The sequence below is a fragment of the Mycothermus thermophilus genome, assembly GCF_041956435.1.
Source record: "Mycothermus thermophilus strain CBS 625.91 unplaced genomic scaffold VTJ04scaffold_1, whole genome shotgun sequence".
Taxonomy (NCBI): Eukaryota; Fungi; Ascomycota; class Sordariomycetes; order Sordariales; family Chaetomiaceae; genus Mycothermus; species Mycothermus thermophilus.
The window spans coordinates 2,980,412-3,000,445 of NW_027191427.1; the positions used below are offsets into that span (position 1 = coordinate 2,980,412).

Genomic DNA, 20,034 nt, shown 5'->3' on the forward strand with positions numbered 1-20,034 from the left:
ATGACTTTGTTTATTTATCTGTACTATAGCATGATATGACTGGGAGGGTTTTCGCGTGTATAATATTAAGGAAAACTCGCCGCTTCATCATGGTGTTTGAATGATAGGGGTTGGGGTGGAAAAGGTGGCTGGATAGGTACATTGTGATATAAAATTCTATTAGACTCTGCTCTTCAACGATTACTGCTGGGATGATATTCTGTGGGGTAAGAATGTGTTCATCGACTTCTCCATAGCTAGGTGCCGCTCAGTTTTGAGCATGGTCATAAGCAAATAAAACAAATAAAACACATAGCGAGTCTTCCTCCCCCTCTAGCTCGGAGTTACATTCCTCCTGGTTCGTCTTATGGCCATATCTCCAGTGCCATGCCCTTACCCCATCAGTTGTCGAGGGGAGCCGATCGTCATATGTTACACAAAGCCATCCAACCGCATCCGGATCTTGACTTGAACATTACTGATAGAGGGGCTCGTGGGGACAATACGTACCTGAGGTAAGGGGCTGCAAACAAGACCAACAACCTCAGTGAAAATGACCTGCGCCAATACGGAGTATATGTACGAGACAAAGAGACTAACCAACCAAACCACCAACGGACTGTTGTATGTTGCCTTGCGGGTGTAAGAAGCAGAACGCTCACCCATTACCCCATTTCAAGGAGCCAACTTGTCTCATAACAGAGTGATAAGTTGTTATGAAAGAGTTCCAACCTGGCCCCTCCCCCCAAGAATGGCACCCCGAGTTTGACTGAGCATGTGAACACGAACTCACGAGAACTCAGGTACCTAGGTAGGTACCTACCTCTGTCCTTGAACTGGGATAAGCAATACGGTAGAATCGGGCATCAACCTAACTTCTCCCCGAGGCCCGCAATCACCAGACTCTTGTCGTCATGTTCTTCGTATTCCGTGTCACACCAACGGCCCCAAGGCCAATAATCTATCTCCCTCTTTGTCTGTCTGTCTGACATCATTCATTCCCCAGCCTCCTTCTTCCAGTTTCGGTTGCGTGCTTCAACACTGCGCCAAGGAGATCACCTACGTACGTAGGTACATACCCCTAGATCAGCCAACTACCCGCCTAGGTTAGCATTGCACGCAGGTGTGAGGAACCCAATCAAACACCAAAATGGCGAGGAGTTGAGCAGTAAAAAACGCCTTGTACTGATAGACGTTACAAGCAGCACTGCAGAATGAGGTATCTCGGGTAGAAATCAACACTCAACAACCATCCATTGAGAGTGTCCGAAAACAACTACTTACCTACCTACGGAGTGGTAAACAAAGGTGATGAATTCACAAGTCAATCCCCTCTTTCCCCCATTTAAAAGAGAAAAGAAAAACCAACCCTTCACGACGCCCAATCCATCATTCATTCCAGCATGCCATCGTCCATTCTGTCTTTGCTCAATCTTGTTGTACGCAATAAAGTATCAAAAACCATCCCAACCCAGGCAGAGAGAAAACAAAACAAATAAGAGCCGTCTCACCCTTGTATTCTTTCACTTCCCACCAACACCGCCGCCGCAGCCACAACCACCAATTCCTTTTCTCCTGCTTTTAATCATCATGTCATTGCCATCGTCAGATATCGTCCTAGTTCCCTTTCTGCCATAAAACCTGCCCCCTTCCAACTTGCCATCCATTTCGGATTGCTTGCTTCCTGCATGTCATCACCACGTACGTCTAGAGCGAAACACCGCAAGAGACCAAAAGATGAAGAAAGTAAACAGTGATGGAATGGAAGAAGATAACAAAACCGTGGATGACCCAACTTCCAGGCAGAACAAGAAGCGTGCCCGTGTCTGTCGTAGCAAATTGTACATTTGATTGAGGGTCCCCCAACTCATGTGAGGAACCGACCATGTGATGATGGCGTCCCTTCGTTCGTCCTCTTTTCCTCTCTTTTCTTTCTCCCCCAAAGACCCGAGGGAAAACATCGCAAAAGTCCCAAGATAAACGAACGTCCGGCCGCCACCACCACCACGCAATACACAAACACACCCCTCATCCCGCTCTCCGTCTGCTCTCTTCATCTTTCTCTCTCTCGTTTCTCATTTCATAAAGTAGCGGCGTATTGTGCGTTCACGGGGATCCATGCGCAAAAAAGACAGGTTGGGGGGAGGTAGAGGCTGGTCTTCAGAATAGGCAAGGTCGACTGATTGCGCTAGCGGAGGTTTATATCTGATAGAGCAACGCCATCGATGCCATGCTTGGCCGGGAGAAAAAAAGGAGGCGGCGGTGGCGGCGTAGGGAAGGAAGAAACAAGGTGTGAGGAGATCAGGAAACAAAACCCCCCTCTCCCCTAAACCACCAGCCGGTTATTTGCCAGTGTCGTACGCACTTAGTTGTTCTTCTTGATCTCCTGGGCCAGCCAGTCAAGACCCTCAAAGAGACCGTCACCCGAGGTGGCGCACGTGGATTGGATGTACTAAAAGGGAGAAGGGTTAGCAGCTGGGAGACATGACAAGTTGCAGGAATCACCAAGATATCGTACCCAAGTGCGTTGCCGCAGGCTGTGGAGGCCGAGCTTGTCTGTGATCTCGGCGACGGACATGGCATTCTGGGGAAAAGAACAGCGGGGTCAGCTTTTCGTCTTTTGCTTCAGTCATATTATTTTTTGGGATGGTAACTCACCGGCAGATCTTGCTTGTTGGCGAAGACGAGGAGAAGGGCGTCCCTCAGTTCATCCTCGTTGAGCATGCGCTGCAGCTCCTCACGAGCCTCGGGCACACGGTCGCGGTCATTGCTGTCGACGACGAAGATGATGCCCTGGGTATTCTGGAAGTAGTGGCGCCACAGGGGGCGAATCTTGTCCTGACCACCGACGTCCCACACGGTGAACTGGATGTTGCGGTACTCGACGGTCTCGACGTTGAAGCCTGAGGGGGGTAAGAATCAGCCACACGTGTTCGACGAGGCTGTGTGTCCAAGAACTCTTGGATGCACTGTAGCGGAGATCCTCGGAGGCCAACAAAAAGCGGACAGGGCGGACAACATACCGATGGTCGGGATGGTGGTGACGACCTCACCAAGCTTGAGCTTGTAGAGGATGGTGGTCTTGCCGGCGGCATCGAGACCAACCATGAGGATGCGCATCTCTTTCTGCTTCATAAGCAGAGAGAGGAAGCTGAAAAGCTTGGATCCCGCTATACCCATCTTGGCGGTGTTGTGAGGTGACTCGCGTGACGATTACGGTAGATAAATGATCTGCGGCGTAAGAAAACCCAAGGTAAGCAGCTGAACAGCAGCGGTTTGAATGGTGGGTGCGGTTTCGAGAGGAGCGAGCGGGAAGGTTCGATTGTCTGGCGGGAAGATGGGGCTGCCGACAAGTTGACAAAGGAGCCGTGGGCTTTGGAGGCTACCGACGGCCTTTTTGAAGTCTGATCCGGGACGGGCGTGGTCTGAGGACAGATATGCAGCACAGCGCGTCCTGCCAGGGGAATGGCTCGAGATGCTCCAGGCTGCAGAATAAAGAGGGAAAGGGATGGAAGAGTCGTCACAACCTGGAACGGATTGGACGGGCAGTCAGGGCGGGCTTTGGGCCGCGCAAGACTCGTAGATTGGATGCCTTCGCACGCAACCAGACGCAAAGGGGAGAGACGGAGGCTGGACGCGAACGGAGTCCAACAGGCAAAAACCGAGGCAGAGGGATGGGATGATGGGCTGGATGGGCACTGGGTGACGGAGAAAAGAAACTGGCCGACTTACTATTATTTGGGGGATGGATGGATGAAGGATAAAGTGGGCTGACGACGGTGATGATGAGGCAGCAGGAAGAAGCCGGACGACCGTCGAGAGTTGAATGGGGACTTTGTGATGCTACGATGGCGGTGTGTGGAAGGAGAGCCTCGAGGGGGGGGAAAACAAGAAGTGCCCGGGATTGGATTTTGAAAGTTGTTCTTGGGCCGAACGGGGCCCTCCCAACACGCAGCCCAATCGAGAAACAGGCAGGGACCCGACAGTCAGTGGGCTGCTGGCTGCTGGCTCAGTGGCTGCTGGCTGGCTTGCGTTGCGCTGCGATTGCTGCGGTCTCGGCAACGTTAGCCTCCTGGCCTGCTTTCCGCCTGCTGGTTGGCTTCCAGAGGCTCATGGAATCGGGATGCGCCCCGTTCACAGCGTGCAAGGACCACCTTTGGGCTCCCTTTGGATACCCGGCGGGACTCGGAGGGTACCTCCCACAGGTTTATCGGCAGGGCTTATTCCCCGGCTGATAAGCCGATAACAGCTGGTTGCCACCTGTACTCTACTTGTACCGGCGGAGAAACGAGGGGCGTTTCACCTGATTGGAGCCAGTGAACGTGCGCCTCCTTTTTCTGCCCAGCACTGAAAAACAGCAGGCAGTTGAAGCCGGCCGACAGAGAACGTGAACTGACGTCTGCTTGGCAGCCGGCGATTGGCCAAGCCTCTTGGAAACCGACTTCGCCAAGGTGTCCCTTGGGAATCTCCGAGCCCTGGAGCAGCAGCATCACAACCTATCCCCCGAAAGAGGGAACAAGCACGACCAGCAATCGTCGTCGGCAACCATTGCGGAGGCCAGCCTGGCAACATTGCTGCTGTCGTCATCACCCACCCGACCCTAGACCCGACCCTGGACCCGACGACGACGACACCGACGACAAAAAGGAAAATCACCACCACCATGTTCCTGCAAGCAGCAGCCCGTCTGCTGCTGGCGGCCAGCGTGCTGCTGGGCTCCGCCGCCGCCCACAACATCCAGCTCCCCGCCCACGGCCGCGAGTGCTTCCACGAGAACCTCCACCGCGGCGACAAGATGACCGTCACCTTCCAGGTCGGCGACCGCGAGTTTGGCAGCGCCGGCAACCTCGACATTGACTTCTGGGTACATACATACTCCAGGTCCCAACCAGCACTCCCCTCCTGAGCAGCAGCCGCTGACCAAGCTCCTCCCACCTCTCACACAGATCACAAACCCCATCGGCCAATTCGAAGTCAACGACAAGTCCGTCTCCAATGGCGACTTCTCCTTCGACGCCAAGCACGACGGCAAGTACACCTACTGCTTCGGCAACGAGCACTGGGGCGCCACGAGCAAGGAGGTGTCGTTCAACGTCCACGGTATCGTCTACGTCTCCGAGGCCGACGTGCCCCAGGACCCCCTCGAGGTCGAGGTCCGCAAGCTGTCCGAGATGCTGGAGCGCGTCAAGGACGAGCAGAGCTACATTGTCGTCCGCGAGCGCACCCACCGCAACACCGCCGAGAGCACAAACAGCCGCGTCAAGTGGTGGAACATTTTCGTCATCGCCGTCGTTATCGGCGAGAGCGTCTTCCAGGTCTGGTGGCTGCGGCGGTTCTTTGAGGTACGTTGGTTTTTATGCTCTTTGGTTGATGTCCGGATGAGTCTAGTTCATGCTGACGGATTCCCTTGGTATAATAGGTCAAGCGGGTCGTCTAAACTGCTCACTAGCATGGTTGGTTCTGACGGAGGGTTTCTGGGGCTTGGGCATGAACGAAAACAAAAAGGGTGGCGGCGTATATTGGCGTCTTGGATGAGGCATGTCTCGAGGCGAGGGCCATACCATACATGTACAATCAACAACAGCAATATGACACGAGTTTCAGCACGATCCCAGAAGGTCATCATGATAATGCTATCGTCTGTTATACCAGCGAGTGCACGCTGTCGGAATCAATGAGCAATTATCCCTCGTGAACTTGAAACAGACTTTTAACGGTCTAGCAATCCCAACAGATCATGTCTTATATTTGGCATCCCCAAGGCCATTGAAGCATCATCAACTCATCATAGATCATCATCCCATCGACAAATTATCCGCCCAACGCCAGAGAAACCATATCCAACTGGCAGGCCCGCCCATATCAACAGCCAAACAAAAGCCCGACCACAAGGCAAAACAAAGGAAATAACAGAAATAAAAAAATCAAACACCCTGATCAACCTGATCCCCCTCCACCCTCCCATCCCCTCCCCTCACCGGCACTACCACCTCCTTCACCGGATGCAACAGCATCGGCGGCAAGCACATCCTCCCTTCGCCTCCCCGCATCGTCCCAACGGTCCTGTCATCCCCGTACTCGTCCACCGTCAGCTCAAACTCCTCCCCGCCATCCCCGTTCACCCTCGCCCCCAGCCAGCGCCGGTACAAATTCCCCGCGAAACCCGAATTATAAAACCACGTCACGCCCTTCAGGTTATGTTCCCCGTTGCCAAACACGCTGGTCCTCGCCCCGCCCGTCGCGCCGTTCCTCCCGCCATTAAACACGCGCGCCATGTAGTCGAGCGGCCACTCGCGGTCCACAAACACGGGGTGCGGCGCAAAGACGGCCTTGAAGCCGTGGTGCAGCGCCACCGTGGCCGGCCACATTTCCGGGAACGCGTGGTGCTTGGCGAAGGCGGTCTCGCGGTGCATGGCGAGGAGGAGGCGCCGCGAGAGGCGCGAGGCCGTGATGATGTGCGCGCGCCGGGGGAGCGTGTCGTTGGGAGGTTGGGAACGGTAGCCTGTGATGTCGTCGGTGAGTGCCCACGTGGTGCCGACCGGGTCGAAGATAGGATTGAGCGCGATCAGGTCGGCCTCCTCGCCTACGCCCCAGGTGTATTTGTCGCGGTCTGGGGTGGTGGTTGGCGGCGTCGGGTCGGTGGCATGCTCGAACCAGTCGGCGGGGTGGGAGGGGCGTTCGGGGCCCCAGATGGGCTTTTCGAGGTTGGGGTTGGGAGCGCCGGGACGGGGTTTGGCGTTGTTGGGGTCGAGGATGGTGTCTGGCGTGACGGTCTGCTGCTCGGTTTGGACACGGACCATGTGCACAAAGTCCTCCCAGCTGCCGTGGACGCGCGGGATGTAAAACCGAGCGTTCCGCTCCCAGAGCCCCTTTCTCGGCTGCTCCCTCGCCCAGCGCTCCAGCTTCTCTAGCAGGTCGTGATAATGCCCGATGTACCGGATATCCATCTCCCACTGCCAAAAGTAGTCGTACTCGGGATGGTTGTAGGCAAACAGCTGCATCGCCATCTGCAGGCCGCGGTACGAGCCGTGGACGGGCAGATCGGGACCGCGTGCCCACAGGTCGCGGATGCCCTGGTACACGGCAAGCATCTGCGTCTCGGACCAGAGTGTCGCGATGCCCCGGAACTCGGCGGGAACGGTGTCGTTGATGCGCCGGCGGTACTCGTCATCGTCGGCCCAGACGGGGTTGCGCGCGTCGTTGCGCACCTGGACGAGCAGGTGCACGTCGTAGCGGCCGCCCGAGGCGAGGGAGAGCTCCGAGATGAGGGCGCGTAGGTTGAGGATGTCCTCCTCGCGCCAGACAAACTCGTCCCAGCCGCGGAGGACGACGGCGGTGCGGGGGATGGTGCCGGTGCCGGTCTGCGCAGTGCTGTTGTTGGCGAGGATGTGAGCTGTCGAGTTCTTCTCAGAACGAGATGCTAACTTGGCCTGTTGCTGGGCCAGCCCATCACCAATATAAAACCCCTTTGGCCGTTCCTCGCGCACCGCCAGCGGCTTATACCGGTCCTTATTCGCCAGGTAACACCTCCTTTGCGCATCCGCCCAGTCCACGTTCCTCCAATCTACCTTGTTTCCGTCCTTCCATACCTCCTCCGCGCCCGTTTTGTCTCCGTGATCCCCGAGGCCCAACCCGCCGTTCCGCACCGAGTATCCGTACCCGTACGGACCGTACCGTCCGAAGCGGTCAAAGCAGACGTCCTCGGGCAGGGAGAGCAGCTCGTACGAGCCAAGGACGTGCTGTGGAAACCCGCTCGGGCGGCCGGGGAGGTATCTGATCGACGGAATGCGGACGGTATTTGCGGCGTCGAGGAAACACTCGCGGATCATCCCGCCCGCCGCTGTAGACGATGACGACGACGAAGACGAGGGCTTGGGAATCCCGGCCTTGGGATGGTCGACGAACGGCCTGCTCGCCGGGGGAGTCTTAGTCTCGATGCCCTCCTGGGTGCCATTATACCTGCCATCGACGTCCGGGTCCCGCGGATACTGGGGGTTGCTGTCCGCCAGCGGCACGACGGATTTAATCCCGCCGTAGTACCGCGTGAGGAACTCGAACTGCTCCCACGGCGGCGGTACGAAGGGCTTCTTGTCCACCCTGCCCTCGGCCAGGCGCCGGTTCTCGAGCTGGCTGGCGCGGATGAGGCAGAGGATGAAGAGGATGATGGTGGTCATGACGCCGAAGCAGAGCCAGCGCATGACCTTATTTGGGAGACGGTAGCGGGCGTATGGTCGGAACGGGAGACGGCGTGCGGCGGCGGACGGGGTTGGGCGTTTGGGGGGTTGAAGGAGGGAGGCGGAGGGGGACGTTTGGCCCGAACCGTCCGAGTCGGAGATGGTGGATTCGTCATCGTCAGAGGAAGAGGAGTATTCGGAGTCGGAGTAGCGCTCTTTTGTTGGGGATCCCGGGGAACGGTGTGTGAGTCTTTTTGACGGGGGGACGCCTCGGTAGAGAGGGAGTCTTGGACTCCTCGCCTTCCGGGCACGGAAGGGGTTCCATGCTGTGAGGCCCATCGTCTTGGAAAGAAGGGAAATGAGACGGGACGGGTGATGACCAGACCACTGGTTGGGTTAGTCAACGAGGGGCAACTTTGACGATGGTCCAAGAGCAAGGATAGGGCAGCTGTTGTCGTCATACCTATGAGGAGTCTGAGTGGCTTGGTGGGCTTGCCCAACGTCCAGGGCAGTCACTGTTGTATCAATGAAACAATAACGAGGTGACGTCTTTCACTTCAATAATCAAAAAATCCAAACACCCGAGTCAACAATATGTAAGAGCGGGAGGCGGGACTTGTGTCGGGCGCCGCAAGACATGGACTCGAACATGGGCAGCGCGGGCCACCGCTTGTTTCCGGCGCTTGATGTGTTGGCGCTTGGCATGGTTGATGTTTGGGTTGGCAGAGTGTTGCCGGGCAACAAACACGCTTTGGACCCACTTTGACAGTTGCGCCAAGCTTTGATGAGTGGGGGTTAGGGTCGGGCTCCTGCGTGGGTCAGGCGCCAAGTTGGTGGGTTGGCTGCTTTGGGCACGTGCAAGGCATTTCCCGGGGATTTCCTGGGGACTTACAGAGCACAAGAGCATGGAACCTCTCTGCCTTCTCCAGATCTGCCGGATCTATTACTCCGTATCTATCAACTATCGAACATGACGTCGCTGACCATTCTAAAATTAAAAATCCCTCAGGATCTCTCTAGTATATGGTTTTATCCGAGAAGTATAGCGCCTGACTGGTACTGAAACTCTCTGACCTGAATTCCAGGACATCCATGAATCAATCGACGCTATACACACTGGTATTTCGAAATTGCCGTTTATTAGTTGGGATCGCGGGGGATGGATTAGACATGGCGTTGGTGGCCGCAGGTGGCTGCATGCTGCCCACCCTTCCCATGACCATACTCCGTAGGATTCAAGGTCCCAACTCAGTCAAGCGGATCGGCCATCTTCCATAATAGTAAGCACCTCGCAACCCCTCAAAGACCGAGAGCGAGCTTCCGCCCTTTCAAAGACCTGCCCTGCCCGAGTCCGAGCCGCCTCCATGAGGTACCTCCATGACTTGAGTAGACACGCCCCGAGTCAGGCAAGGCGGTCAAGATGGAATCCCGCAACGTGAGGTTTATAGTACATCTACTCCGTACTCTATTTCCAAGATCGGGAATGTTCAGGTCCCCTCCACCAACGCCACGAGGACCTCGGTATAGAGCGGCCTCCGCCGATCCCCCTCTCCGCAGACTCCTCGATAGGGCACGGAACGGATAACTGCTGGACAGCACATGTGCGCCCGTCTGTCCAAGCACACCTGAACATACCTGGCACTGAAGTGCGTAGGAGGTACTTGTCTCACTTGACATGCAGGCCTCAACGTGGTCAGCTTGTTACTTGCTTCCACCGCTCCGAGTTTGCCGCAGCCATCTGGAATTTGTCCAACCAGGCCATACCCGACGCTGCCATCATCTGCCATATCAGTCTAGAACAGACTATGTTTGCATCCACGTGCTTCTACAACCAGAGTCCTGGAACCACTCCTGTCCCGTTCAGCTGTGTACTAGCAATGCATCATTTCCGTTTCGATCCCGCCTTTGTCCACTCGCAAAGCCCCTCAAGGTCCCCAACGGCCCCGAGAGGGGCCAATGCCCGTTCGCCGGCCGCCGTCCGGGTCGCACCTCGGACTCCCGGTCATCTTCCACCAACCTTCCTCGTGCCCATGCAGCTACCTGCGTGGCACACCCATTGTGGTCCGTCGCCAGTCTGGACGACCAGCCGGTGCTCCAGTGTTGGCTCTCACCGGGATGCCTTTGAGAAACCTCAAAAATTGAAGAAGGAAGAGCGCTCCCCTTTGTCCACCTCATCTCGTGTCCCGGAGCTTTCATCGTTTTGCCAGCGAAACCTCCTCAGCGACGTGGCTATCCCTGGTACTTTCTTGACGTAGTAACCCCCGTCTTATACATTCGTCTTACATCTCATCCTTTAGACTCACCTTGAACTGGCTTGTTGACTTCTGTTCAAAATCCTCCAATTCGACCACCTCTCTCAGACTTCGCCTTCAACTACATCCATCATCCCTCTTCACCACCCTTCCTCCAATGTCTGTCACCATCACAGAACCGCCCAAAACCCTCTCTCTCAAGATGGGCATCGAAGAGAAACCACCACATCCTCAGCCGGGCGGGAACAACCACCCATTGCTCCCGCACCCCGCCCTCCCTCTACCCCCTGACATGGCCCTCCGCCAGGACCGCTTCCGCATCACCCTGGACGGCTGGGCCCTGCTCACCCTCTCCGCTGTCCTCGTGGTGGGCATGCACTTCGTCTCGCGGCCCGTCCTCGACGTCGTCCTCCTCTCCCTGCCCCTCGGCCTGCTCGCCCACAACGACTACCTCAACTTCCTCAAGCTCGGCCCCGGCGGCACCCCGCCCACCCCGGCCGGCTGGGCCCGCCTGACCTTCTACCGCCTCTTCACCCTCCGCGACCCGCTGCGCGCTCCCGAGGCCGATCCGGCGCAGAAGCCCAGCACCGGCATCCTCTCCTCCAGCCTCCCCTACCGGCCCGGTCCGCGGCCCAACGTCGCCGGCCTCGCGCCGCAGAGACAGCTCGACCAGCACGGCGCCGCGGGGCCTTCGAGCCGGCTGCGCGCCAGCCTCGCCGCGCTCGCGGCCCGCCGCCCGGCCGACTTCGTCACGGCCACGAGCTGCGTCGAGAAGCACGGCCTGGCGCTCTTTGCGCGCCGGCCCGTCAACGTCCACGGCAACGGCGAGGTGGTGCACGTCCACAACGCCGACCGCAGCATGCACATGAACCTGCACCCGGACGACATTCGCGAGGTGTGCGAGAAGGGCTGGGGCGAGCGGCACCCCATGGCGTGGGAGAAGGGCAAGGACAACGGATGGTGGGCGGTGCAGGCGCCGCTGCCGAGAACGTTTACCATGATTTACGCGCCAAGGAGTGAGTTTGGTCCCCTGTTTGATTGAGTACTATGTCTTGATTTGACTGTGTTGGAAATGACTGACCGTCTTGTTTGTTTACCTTATGCAGATGACGAAGATCTGCGTGTTATCGCGCGCATCATCGAGGCGGCGATTTGGTACACGACGGCCGAGCGGACAGAGTTGGAACTTGTCCCGGAGTCGGCGGTGTTGTGAGATGACTGTTGCCTGCGCGTCTCGCTTTCTTGCACAAGAAGTGGTTGTTGGCCTCATCTGAATGGACTGTCCTGTCTCAGGGGCTGGTGAGAACTATCTAGAGATCTCCTCCCTAGATCTAGACGGCAAGGGGGCAAGGCTTGGTTGGGTTGGATGCGGTTATACTCTGGATACACGGAGTCAGCGTTTTCTCTTTCTTTAAGTAGATCCAAAATTAATACCCACACGTTCTGTTGAAGCAAAAAAACGTTGTTCGATCGACCAAGATTGCGATGAGTGAAAAATCTAAGGTGTCTTAAAATAGTTTGGTACTAGTTTGGTTCTGACGAGTATTCCTCCTACCAGTAACCTCTTATATAGTACAGAGAACTTGACTAGGACTTAGACCAACAACTAAGCACGAACTAATGTGCTTAGCTATGTTGACACCTAGGTTAGTCAGGACTGAGCCAAGCTGCTCAATAGCCATGCTCCTACTACTGGCCCAAGCCATTGCTCATTCAGTATCCTCGGGCAAACCTATCCGTCGGTACTGTTGGTAAGATGACTACCTTAGCTCTTTGAACTCCCTCCAGCTGTGCCGTCCCCGCTGCCGTCCCGTCATGGTGAATTTGCAAGTCATGGCATGACACGTCCCAAGAACTTCTCAATCAGCCGATGGAAGATGCTAAAGGCACTCTGTAGGTCATAACACAGAGGGATCTCAGATTGAGGCCAGTACGCAGACCAAAGCTAATACCTCATGATACCCAACATCCTCCAAACCCTTGCCAGAGACACCATGAAGTCGATGGTTTCCCACGGTAACATGAAGCCCAAACGATTAGGTATCATCACCCTCGTTGTTGACTCTGACTATCGTCCTCTCATCCCCTGTTATTATCTCCATGTTTGTGTTATACAGAAGCCAGGCTGCTACATCTCAGCCACATCAAACTCAACTACTACTCCTAGCATCAGGTGATACATCCATGACACAATAAGCAAACTCGCAACCCAAATAGAACGACGAATTCCGTTATTTTTTTTATCAGTACACCTCAATTTTCCGCCCGAAATAGGTACACAATCAAACAAGATTCCCCTCCGCAGCATTCTCCGCGGCCCCTGAATCCTATTTAGTTATTTTTCAATCCAAGCGCCGAACCTCGATACCTATGATGCGATGCATTCGACCCTGGAAGGACAATTCATCCAACCACCACCCAACCTACGCCGTCGATGCGACCATCAGTCCTTTCCCCCTCGATACAGCTGCTCCTTTCCATCTGTTCAAACACTGACTGCCAAACCCCCTTCCTGCCAACCTATACCAACCAACCACCCCGGAATTACGACGCTTAGTACACACGCTTGACGGGCGGAACGGGCTTGCACTCGTTCTCGTCGAGGGTGGTGTCGATGACGCGGCGGTACTTGAGCTCCACCTTGCCGTGCGGCTCCTTCTGCCAGCTGAGCGTGTGCTTCATCCAGTTCTTGTCGTCGCGCTCCGGGTAGTCCTCGCGGGCGTGCGCGCCGCGCGACTCCTTGCGGTTGGCTGCCGCCACGGCCGTCTGGGTGCTGTTGTTGGGGAGGATTTTGTTAGCTCTTTTTTCTTCTCTTACCAATACCCAGCATCAAAACGGGGAGCTACTTACGCGCAAGTGAGCAAGTTCCTCAGCTCCAGCGTCTCCACGAGGTCCGAGTTCCAGATCATGCTGCGGTCCTTGATGCCGACCTGCGAGAACATCTTGTCGATCTCGGTGATCTGGCGGACGCCCTCGTCCAAGCTCTCCTGGGTGCGGAACACGCTGACCTCACGCTGCATCGTCTTCTGCATGGCCAGGCGGATCTCGGCAGTGCTCTTGGGGCCGTCGGCGTTGCGGATCTTGTCCAGAACCTCGATCGACTCCGCACCGGCATCAGCGGCAACGGGCTTGAGCTTGGCGCCCGGAGTGAACTTGTCGCGAATCGTGTGCGACACGGCGCGGCCGAAGACGACCAGATCGAGCAGTGAGTTGGCACCCAGGCGGTTGGCACCGTGGACCGACACGCAGGCAGTCTCACCGCAGGCGAAGAGGCCGGGCACAACCTTGTCGTTGCCGTTCTCGTCGATGGTCAGCACCTCGCCCGTGTAGCGGGTCGGGATACCACCCATGTTGTAGTGCACGGTGGGCAGGACGGGGATGGGCTGCTTGCGGACGTCGACGCCGGCGAAAATGGCGGCCGTCTCCGAGATACCCGGGAGACGCTCGGCCAGGATCTCGGGCGGCAGGTGGCTGAGCTGGAGGTAGATGTGGTCCTTCTCCGGGCCGACACCACGGCCCTCACGGATCTCCATGGTCATGGAGCGCGAGACGACGTCACGGGAGGCAAGATCCTTGGCGGTCGGGGCGTAGCGCTCCATGAAGCGCTCACCTTCCGAGTTGAGCAGGTAGCCACCCTCACCGCGGGCACCCTCAGTGATCAGGCAACCGGCGCCGTAGATACCGGTGGGATGGAACTGGACGAACTCGAGATCCTGGTTGGGCAGGCCGGCACGGGCAACCATGGCCATGCCGTCGCCCGTGCAAGTGTGGGCCGAGGTGCAGCTGAAGTAGGCACGCCCGTAGCCACCGGTGGCCAGAACCGTGTTGTTGGCGAAGAAGCGGTGCAGAGTACCGTCCTCTTGGTTGTAGGCGATCACACCACGGCACTCGCCATCCTGCATGATCAGGTCAATGGCGAAGTACTCAATGAAGTAGTTGGTGTTGTGCCTGAGGGACTGGCCGTAGAGGGTGTGGAGGAGCGCGTGGCCAGTACGATCGGCGGCGGCGCAGCAGCGGTAGGCCTGGCCGCCCTTGCCGTACTTCTGGGACTGACCACCGAAAGCACGCTGGTAGCTGTTGAGAGGAAATCCGTCAGCTCATTGTTTCCCGGCAAGTCTCTGTCTTCCATGGGAAATCACCTACATCTTGCCATCCTCGGTACGAGAGAACGGGCAGCCGTAGTTCTCGAGCTCGACGATGGAAGCCGGGGCCTCGCGGGTCATGTAGTGGATAGCGTCCTGGTCACCGAGCCAGTCGGAGCCCTTGACGGTGTCGTACATGTGCCAACGCCAGTCGTCCTCGTGCATGTTGCCGAGGGCAGCGTTGATGCCACCCTGGGCAGCGACGGTGTGTGACCGCGTGGGGAAGAGCTTGGAGATGCAAGCCGTGTTGAAACCGGCCTCGGCCAGGCCGAAGGCGGCACGCAGACCGGCACCACCGGCACCCACAACGACGGCATCGTACTCGTGGTCCTATAGTTGTGTGCGGGGAAACAAAGTCAGCGGCGGGGGAGATGCAACGGAGGAGTCGAAAACGGACGAGGACGAGGACAACGACGTACAATGACCGGGTACTTGCGGCTGACATGGGGCGAGGCCTCCTTTGCGCGGAGCGGGCCGCTGGCGATGACGCGGGCTGCCGAGAGAGAAGAGCAACCAGGTTAGTTCTAAACCCAATGTGCCATCTTTCCTGCTGCTGTGAAGTCAACCTACCAGCTGGCCGAGTCGTGGAAAAGGCCCGAAGCGGGCTCCTGGACACACGTGAGAACTGCAACAAGAGACATCTGATTAGCTCGGCTCATCCGCGACACGGACGTCGTCATCATGTGCATCGTGGTGGTGTGGCAGAACGAGGGAATTGGAGGAGCGTGCACTGCTGCTCGTGGTGCGGGACAGTGGGAGAAGACGCCAAAAACTCACCGCCGGCGACGAGGCCAGACGCCTCCAAGCCATTGAGGATGCCATTGTTGTCTATCGAGGTCGGAAGGGAGAGGTGGTGGTGGGCATCAAGGGGAACAAGTCGAGCCTCTCTGCCTTCTCATGTTCTGAAGTTCAAGTTGTGTTGGAGTTGGTCCAATTCCCGACAACTTCCAGCGGCCTGCCAGCCTCTGGACCAATCAGCGTCGACTGATTACCCGAGTTGCCGGCGAAGGCCGCGCCCCGACCCACCCTGCCTTTGGCTGGCTTGGCCCGGGAATGGAGGAGCGGAGCGGCGGCCGAGTGCAGAAGCTCAGCGGGAAGGTGGGGCAGCGCTGTCTCCGCTGTTGGAGGGCGGGACAGCAAAGAAGGAGGAAGGAGGGGTGATCCACACCTGAATTGATCCTCGGCTCATTCAAGATCAGTTGCATATCATCAACTTTGGGAAGCTGATCACATTCACACTTTTGACTCTCCAATCCGGTGGATGCAATTACAATGCTTTCTAATTCATAATTCTATGTGATGCAGCAGCCAAGGTATGCGTCCTTACAGGACGAGGTTGTTGGCAAAGTACAAGAAAGCCAGCTCTAGGTGTTGATTGAATGCCTTCAAGCCACAACCACCAAGAACAACAATGATGACAGCAATCCCGGATATCTCCAGACAAGCCCCCAAAACACCAACGCCAGGATGAGGCTCCCTCCAAAGTCTATTCCGCCAATACCATCCTCAACATAGTCAAAAAGTTCTCCCTCAATTTATGCACCTCGCTCACCTCGGGCTTCTCGGGTTCCCCGGCGTTCCTGCGCAGCCGGTCCTGCCTTCTTGCACGCCTTCTCCTTTCCGCCTCGATGGGATCCAAATCGTCCTCCGCCTCCGCCCACGCCTCGTCGTCCGAATCGTCCTCCACGTCGTACGCCATCTCCTCCAGATCCGCCTGGTCCAGCCCAAAGTCACTCGACCGGAACGCCAGCGCCCCGGGGATCCCATCGTCCGCCTCGGCCGCCATTTTCTGCCTGGTCTTGCTGTGGTGCCACTTCTTCCTCGCTTCCTGCCAGGCAATGAGCGCGTCGATCTCGGCGACGGCCTTGTCCCGGTCGATGACGCCTTGCGCCACGGCCCCTTCGAAGAGCGCGTTGATGTCGAGGCTGCCGTTCTTGGGCCCGTGCCGGAGGAATTCCAGGATCCGCTCGATCCAGCCCATGAGTTGCGTAAACAGCCCGTTGTCGTGCGTGTGCACCTCGTGCACAAACTTGTAGAAATTGTGCTCGTGGCGCGCGCAGAGGTCGATGAAGGCCTGGACCGTCTGGTTAGGATCGGCGGATGCGTCTTGGTCGCGACAGCGTTCGACGACCTGGTGGCAATTCTGTTAGCTCTATCGCCCAGACCGAGTGAGTGGCTGTATGGGTTCTTTGCAAGTCACTCACCTGGATCATATCATCCACAAACGTGGCAAAGTCCGTGACGCTGTTGTAGACGTTCGCCGACTTGTACACCCTCACGAGCGGCTCGTAAAAGATGGTAAACAAGTCCCTGAACAGCTGCAACGTCACCGGCTCCTCAATCAGGCTCAACATCATGGCCTTATCCCGCTGCCGAGTGTAGAGCTTCATGAGCTGCTTGAGGTACGAGAAGAGCTGCGCGCCCTGGCGCAGCTCCTCATCCACGTTCTCCACCGCGTTGTTGAACGCCACGTAGGCATTGAACAGCCTCTCGATCTGGGGCGGCTCGAGCGCGGGGCCGATGAGCTCCGACCGGAGGATCACGACAAGAACATCGGTTCCCTCGCTTTGCGCTTCCGCGCGAATGGCTTGCTTGGTCTCCTCGTCCGCGTCCGTGTACGCCTTGAGCTTCTCGACAAACACGGCATCGTCGATCTTCTCGGCCAGCGCGTCGATGGATCTTTGGAAGCTGCGGATCCCGTCGTGCAACGTCATGGAGAAGATGCGCTGCATGAGGGACCGGCTCCCGAACGGCTGCGCGAGGAAGATGTCCAGAATGCTGCTCATAACGGCGGCCGGGTTGGCCACCCTGATGACATTCTTGACGACCGTGTAGGGCACGAGCGAGTGGATGCGCTTGAGCTGGGCGAACAGCTCGGGCGAGTTGTCCTCGGCGAGGAACAGGTGGTAGATGGTGGCGGCAACCTCGATGCGCAGCCATTCGGCGAACTTTTGGTACTGCAGGCTGAGGTCCTGGATGGTTTCCTTTTCACGAATCTCGGCGAAGAGCGCCGTGAGGCCGTTGCGCTCGACAATGTCTTGCCGGAATCTGTTGCAGTTCTGTCAGCAAGGTATCCAACCCCTAGCATGAAAAAGGAGACACAACATACTGTTCCATGTAAACATCCAACTCCGCCGCCCGCCGCCTGGCGATCTCATAGAACTTCTTCTGCTCCTCCACGCGCTTCTCGTCCACCTTTTTCCGGCGGGCAATATCCTCCTTATCCTCCTCGGTCAGCGTCATCGGATCTTTGGTCAAGAACTCCTCCATGGCCTTGGTAGTGGCAATCTGAGGATTGTGCAGGAGTGTCCGGAGGTACGCGCGCAGCGAGACCCTCTGGGTCTCCCTCCACAAGACGACCTCTGGCGGCTTGGCAACCGCGGCATCCGGAGTCGCCTTATTGTAGCCAAAGATGTCCCGAAATCTTGGACTGAGGAGGGACGGGGTCGGTGGCCTGTCATCGACCGAGTTGCGCGGCGATGAACGTCGATCAACGGCGCGTTGGTCCTGAACCGTCAGGTGCCTCTGGCTCACATCGTTCGTAGAACCGTTAAGTCCGGGCGTGCTGGGAGCTCGTATTGACAGGGAGGACAGGGACGACGTTTCAGACCCATGGCTGAGGTTGTCTTGGTCGCTGAGGTCGTTCGGCGCGGTAGAATTGGTCTTGTTCTTGGTCGGGAGCGGCGGGAGGATGCGGCCAGGCAGCTCGGTGCGAAGCCTCTTATGTAACCGCGCAAAGTCGCCGTACCGCCGGCCGACGTAGTACTCTCCGCCATTCTTCCTCTTGACCCGAAGTAGAAATTCCTTAACTTGACGGTTAGCTGATCAAATCCCTTCAAGAAGGTTGCCCGTGTGCGTGGGGCAGGGACTGAGACCACTAACAGCGTGCATATGCTGGCGCCAGTTCCTCTTTACGGAGACGAGGCGGACGCCGGCGACGTTGACATCCCAGCCATTCAAGTAGTTACCCTCGGGCATCGTGGAGATGATGCCGCTATCAATGGCATTTGCATCGACGATCTCGATCTCGGAAAACCTGATCCTTTCCTCAAACCCCGAAGACGTCGGAATCCCCGACACCATCATCAGCTCCACCAGCTTCTTCGCCTTGGTGGCCAGTTTCCTCCGCTTGGTCTCCTCCAGCCGGTCCTCCGACGATGAGATGTTCTTGCTGGCGAACGATTCGAGAAACTTGGGAGACAGGTAACTCTTAGCACCGAGAGCATAGGTATATCCGGTACGGCGGCGCGGGGTTCCTTACCACTTGCAGTTTATCCTGCCAAAACTCCTTCTCCTTCGCCTTATCGAGAAAGGGGAATTCGCGAACGTGGTGGACAAAGATGTAACGCAGGATGGGCAGCTCCGAGTCGTACGGTGACACCTCGCCGTAGGGTGACTTGAAGGGTGCGCCGAACCGCCGGAGCGCCGTGGGTGAGTTGAGCTCCGAGATTTCCCATTTTACTTGCTCCGAGATGAGCTCCCTTTTCAGATCTGGGGCGTCTAGTCAGCGGATACCTCCCCAGACATGTTAGAGAAGATTGAGCGACCGACAGTGTTCTTGTTTTCCCGTCAGGGCATGCTTTGGTGAAGATGGTTCGGACGCAGGGGCTGGGGCTGTCCGCACTGGGAGCTCCACGACCGTCTTTCCCGGCGGCACCGCAGTTCCGTTTCCGTTTTCTTTGGGGACGCCGTTGATGCCGTTGACGTTGTTGGCGCCGTTGACGCCGTTGGGCACGCCCAACCCAATGTCTGTGGTCATGTCTCTCCGTATGCTGGTTAAGATGTAGGGAGTCAGGCCAATAGAAAGGGGACGGCGGTTCTCGCTGTTGGAGGGGCGGAGGTAGTAGCGGGTGATTATAGTCTAGGTTCGATGCGCGAGGTGTAGGTCGTGTGATTCCGGGCACCGCAGCAGCGTCACAAAGCCTCGCGATCTCAGGGAAAAGTCGGCAAGAAGAATATTGAGTGCAGGCTATTCGTTTCGTGGGTTCGTGAAAGGAAGAGAGTGCTGATGCGCCTTTGTTGTGTGCCCGTTGTTCTTGTTGCGCCAAGTTGGTAGCTGGACAGGCCTGAGTTGGATGGTTGTGAAACCAGACGTTACTCGCTTCCACTTTCTGTTGGTCCAGCGTTTGTGTTCGCCAACTTCAGCTTCCAACAACGACGACGACGACTGGTAGAGTAACGAGCAAGTACCTAGGTATTAACGTCAGGCTGGCTCACGTCGTTTCGTGGACCCGGTTTGTCCTACAACCAAGTCAAACAAGGAAAAGATATGGGGGCCAAATGATGAAATCAGCACAGAGAGGGTGCGCCCAGCCTGGGTATATTTATTGGGGAATAACATTGACTAGGGGCACGTGTATTAGGAGTGCACAGAAGGACGCAAGATCCCCGCAGTCCCAGATGCTGATCAGCGGCAAGACACACCTTGAGGAGACTCGGTAAGTAAGGTGCGTATGGGATCAAACGGACGGAAGATCCCTTTGTCAA

At 57.1% G+C, this 20,034-nt stretch overlaps 8 protein-coding genes across 8 annotated transcripts; 3 read left to right on the top strand and 5 right to left on the bottom strand.

Annotated features, from left to right (window-relative positions):
• Nucleotides 1-1,290: 1,290 nt before the first annotated feature.
• On the top strand, nucleotides 1,291-1,617 carry VTJ04DRAFT_1100 (uncharacterized protein; the record flags this gene model as incomplete). The annotated part of the gene is made up of 1 exon (XM_069358752.1): nucleotides 1,291-1,617. The coding sequence occupies one exon, from the start codon at nucleotides 1,291-1,293 to the stop codon at nucleotides 1,615-1,617; it is 327 nt and encodes a 108-aa protein (XP_069223709.1).
• Nucleotides 1,618-2,344: 727 nt separating this feature from the next.
• On the bottom strand, nucleotides 2,345-3,159 carry VTJ04DRAFT_1101 (uncharacterized protein; the record flags this gene model as incomplete). Its single annotated transcript, XM_069358753.1, has 4 exons — nucleotides 2,345-2,431; nucleotides 2,498-2,563; nucleotides 2,638-2,882; nucleotides 3,003-3,159. The coding sequence occupies 4 exons, from the start codon at nucleotides 3,157-3,159 to the stop codon at nucleotides 2,345-2,347; spliced, it is 555 nt and encodes a 184-aa protein (XP_069223710.1).
• Nucleotides 3,160-3,192: 33 nt separating this feature from the next.
• On the bottom strand, nucleotides 3,193-4,551 carry VTJ04DRAFT_1102 (uncharacterized protein; the record flags this gene model as incomplete). Its single annotated transcript, XM_069358754.1, has 3 exons — nucleotides 3,193-3,210; nucleotides 3,712-3,812; nucleotides 4,422-4,551. The coding sequence occupies 3 exons, from the start codon at nucleotides 4,549-4,551 to the stop codon at nucleotides 3,193-3,195; spliced, it is 249 nt and encodes an 82-aa protein (XP_069223711.1).
• A 91-nt stretch (nucleotides 4,552-4,642) lies between these two features.
• On the top strand, nucleotides 4,643-5,416 carry VTJ04DRAFT_1103 (uncharacterized protein; the record flags this gene model as incomplete). The annotated part of the gene is made up of 3 exons (XM_069358755.1): nucleotides 4,643-4,843; nucleotides 4,926-5,321; nucleotides 5,399-5,416. The coding sequence occupies 3 exons, from the start codon at nucleotides 4,643-4,645 to the stop codon at nucleotides 5,414-5,416; spliced, it is 615 nt and encodes a 204-aa protein (XP_069223712.1).
• Nucleotides 5,417-5,903: 487 nt separating this feature from the next.
• VTJ04DRAFT_1104 (uncharacterized protein) lies at nucleotides 5,904-8,492 on the bottom strand (the record flags this gene model as incomplete). Its single annotated transcript, XM_069358756.1, has 1 exon — nucleotides 5,904-8,492. The coding sequence occupies one exon, from the start codon at nucleotides 8,490-8,492 to the stop codon at nucleotides 5,904-5,906; it is 2,589 nt and encodes an 862-aa protein (XP_069223713.1).
• A 2,070-nt stretch (nucleotides 8,493-10,562) lies between these two features.
• VTJ04DRAFT_1105 (uncharacterized protein) lies at nucleotides 10,563-11,618 on the top strand (the record flags this gene model as incomplete). The annotated part of the gene is made up of 2 exons (XM_069358757.1): nucleotides 10,563-11,421; nucleotides 11,512-11,618. 2 exons carry the CDS (start codon nucleotides 10,563-10,565, stop codon nucleotides 11,616-11,618), a joined length of 966 nt encoding a protein of 321 aa, XP_069223714.1.
• A 1,340-nt stretch (nucleotides 11,619-12,958) lies between these two features.
• VTJ04DRAFT_1106 (uncharacterized protein) lies at nucleotides 12,959-15,369 on the bottom strand (the record flags this gene model as incomplete). The annotated part of the gene is made up of 6 exons (XM_069358758.1): nucleotides 12,959-13,178; nucleotides 13,256-14,479; nucleotides 14,549-14,877; nucleotides 14,967-15,040; nucleotides 15,118-15,172; nucleotides 15,325-15,369. 6 exons carry the CDS (start codon nucleotides 15,367-15,369, stop codon nucleotides 12,959-12,961), a joined length of 1,947 nt encoding a protein of 648 aa, XP_069223715.1.
• A 664-nt stretch (nucleotides 15,370-16,033) lies between these two features.
• VTJ04DRAFT_1107 (uncharacterized protein) lies at nucleotides 16,034-19,306 on the bottom strand (the record flags this gene model as incomplete). Its single annotated transcript, XM_069358759.1, has 6 exons — nucleotides 16,034-16,678; nucleotides 16,752-17,595; nucleotides 17,657-18,351; nucleotides 18,430-18,738; nucleotides 18,809-19,038; nucleotides 19,099-19,306. 6 exons carry the CDS (start codon nucleotides 19,304-19,306, stop codon nucleotides 16,034-16,036), a joined length of 2,931 nt encoding a protein of 976 aa, XP_069223716.1.
• Between the last annotated feature and the right edge of the window lie 728 nt (nucleotides 19,307-20,034).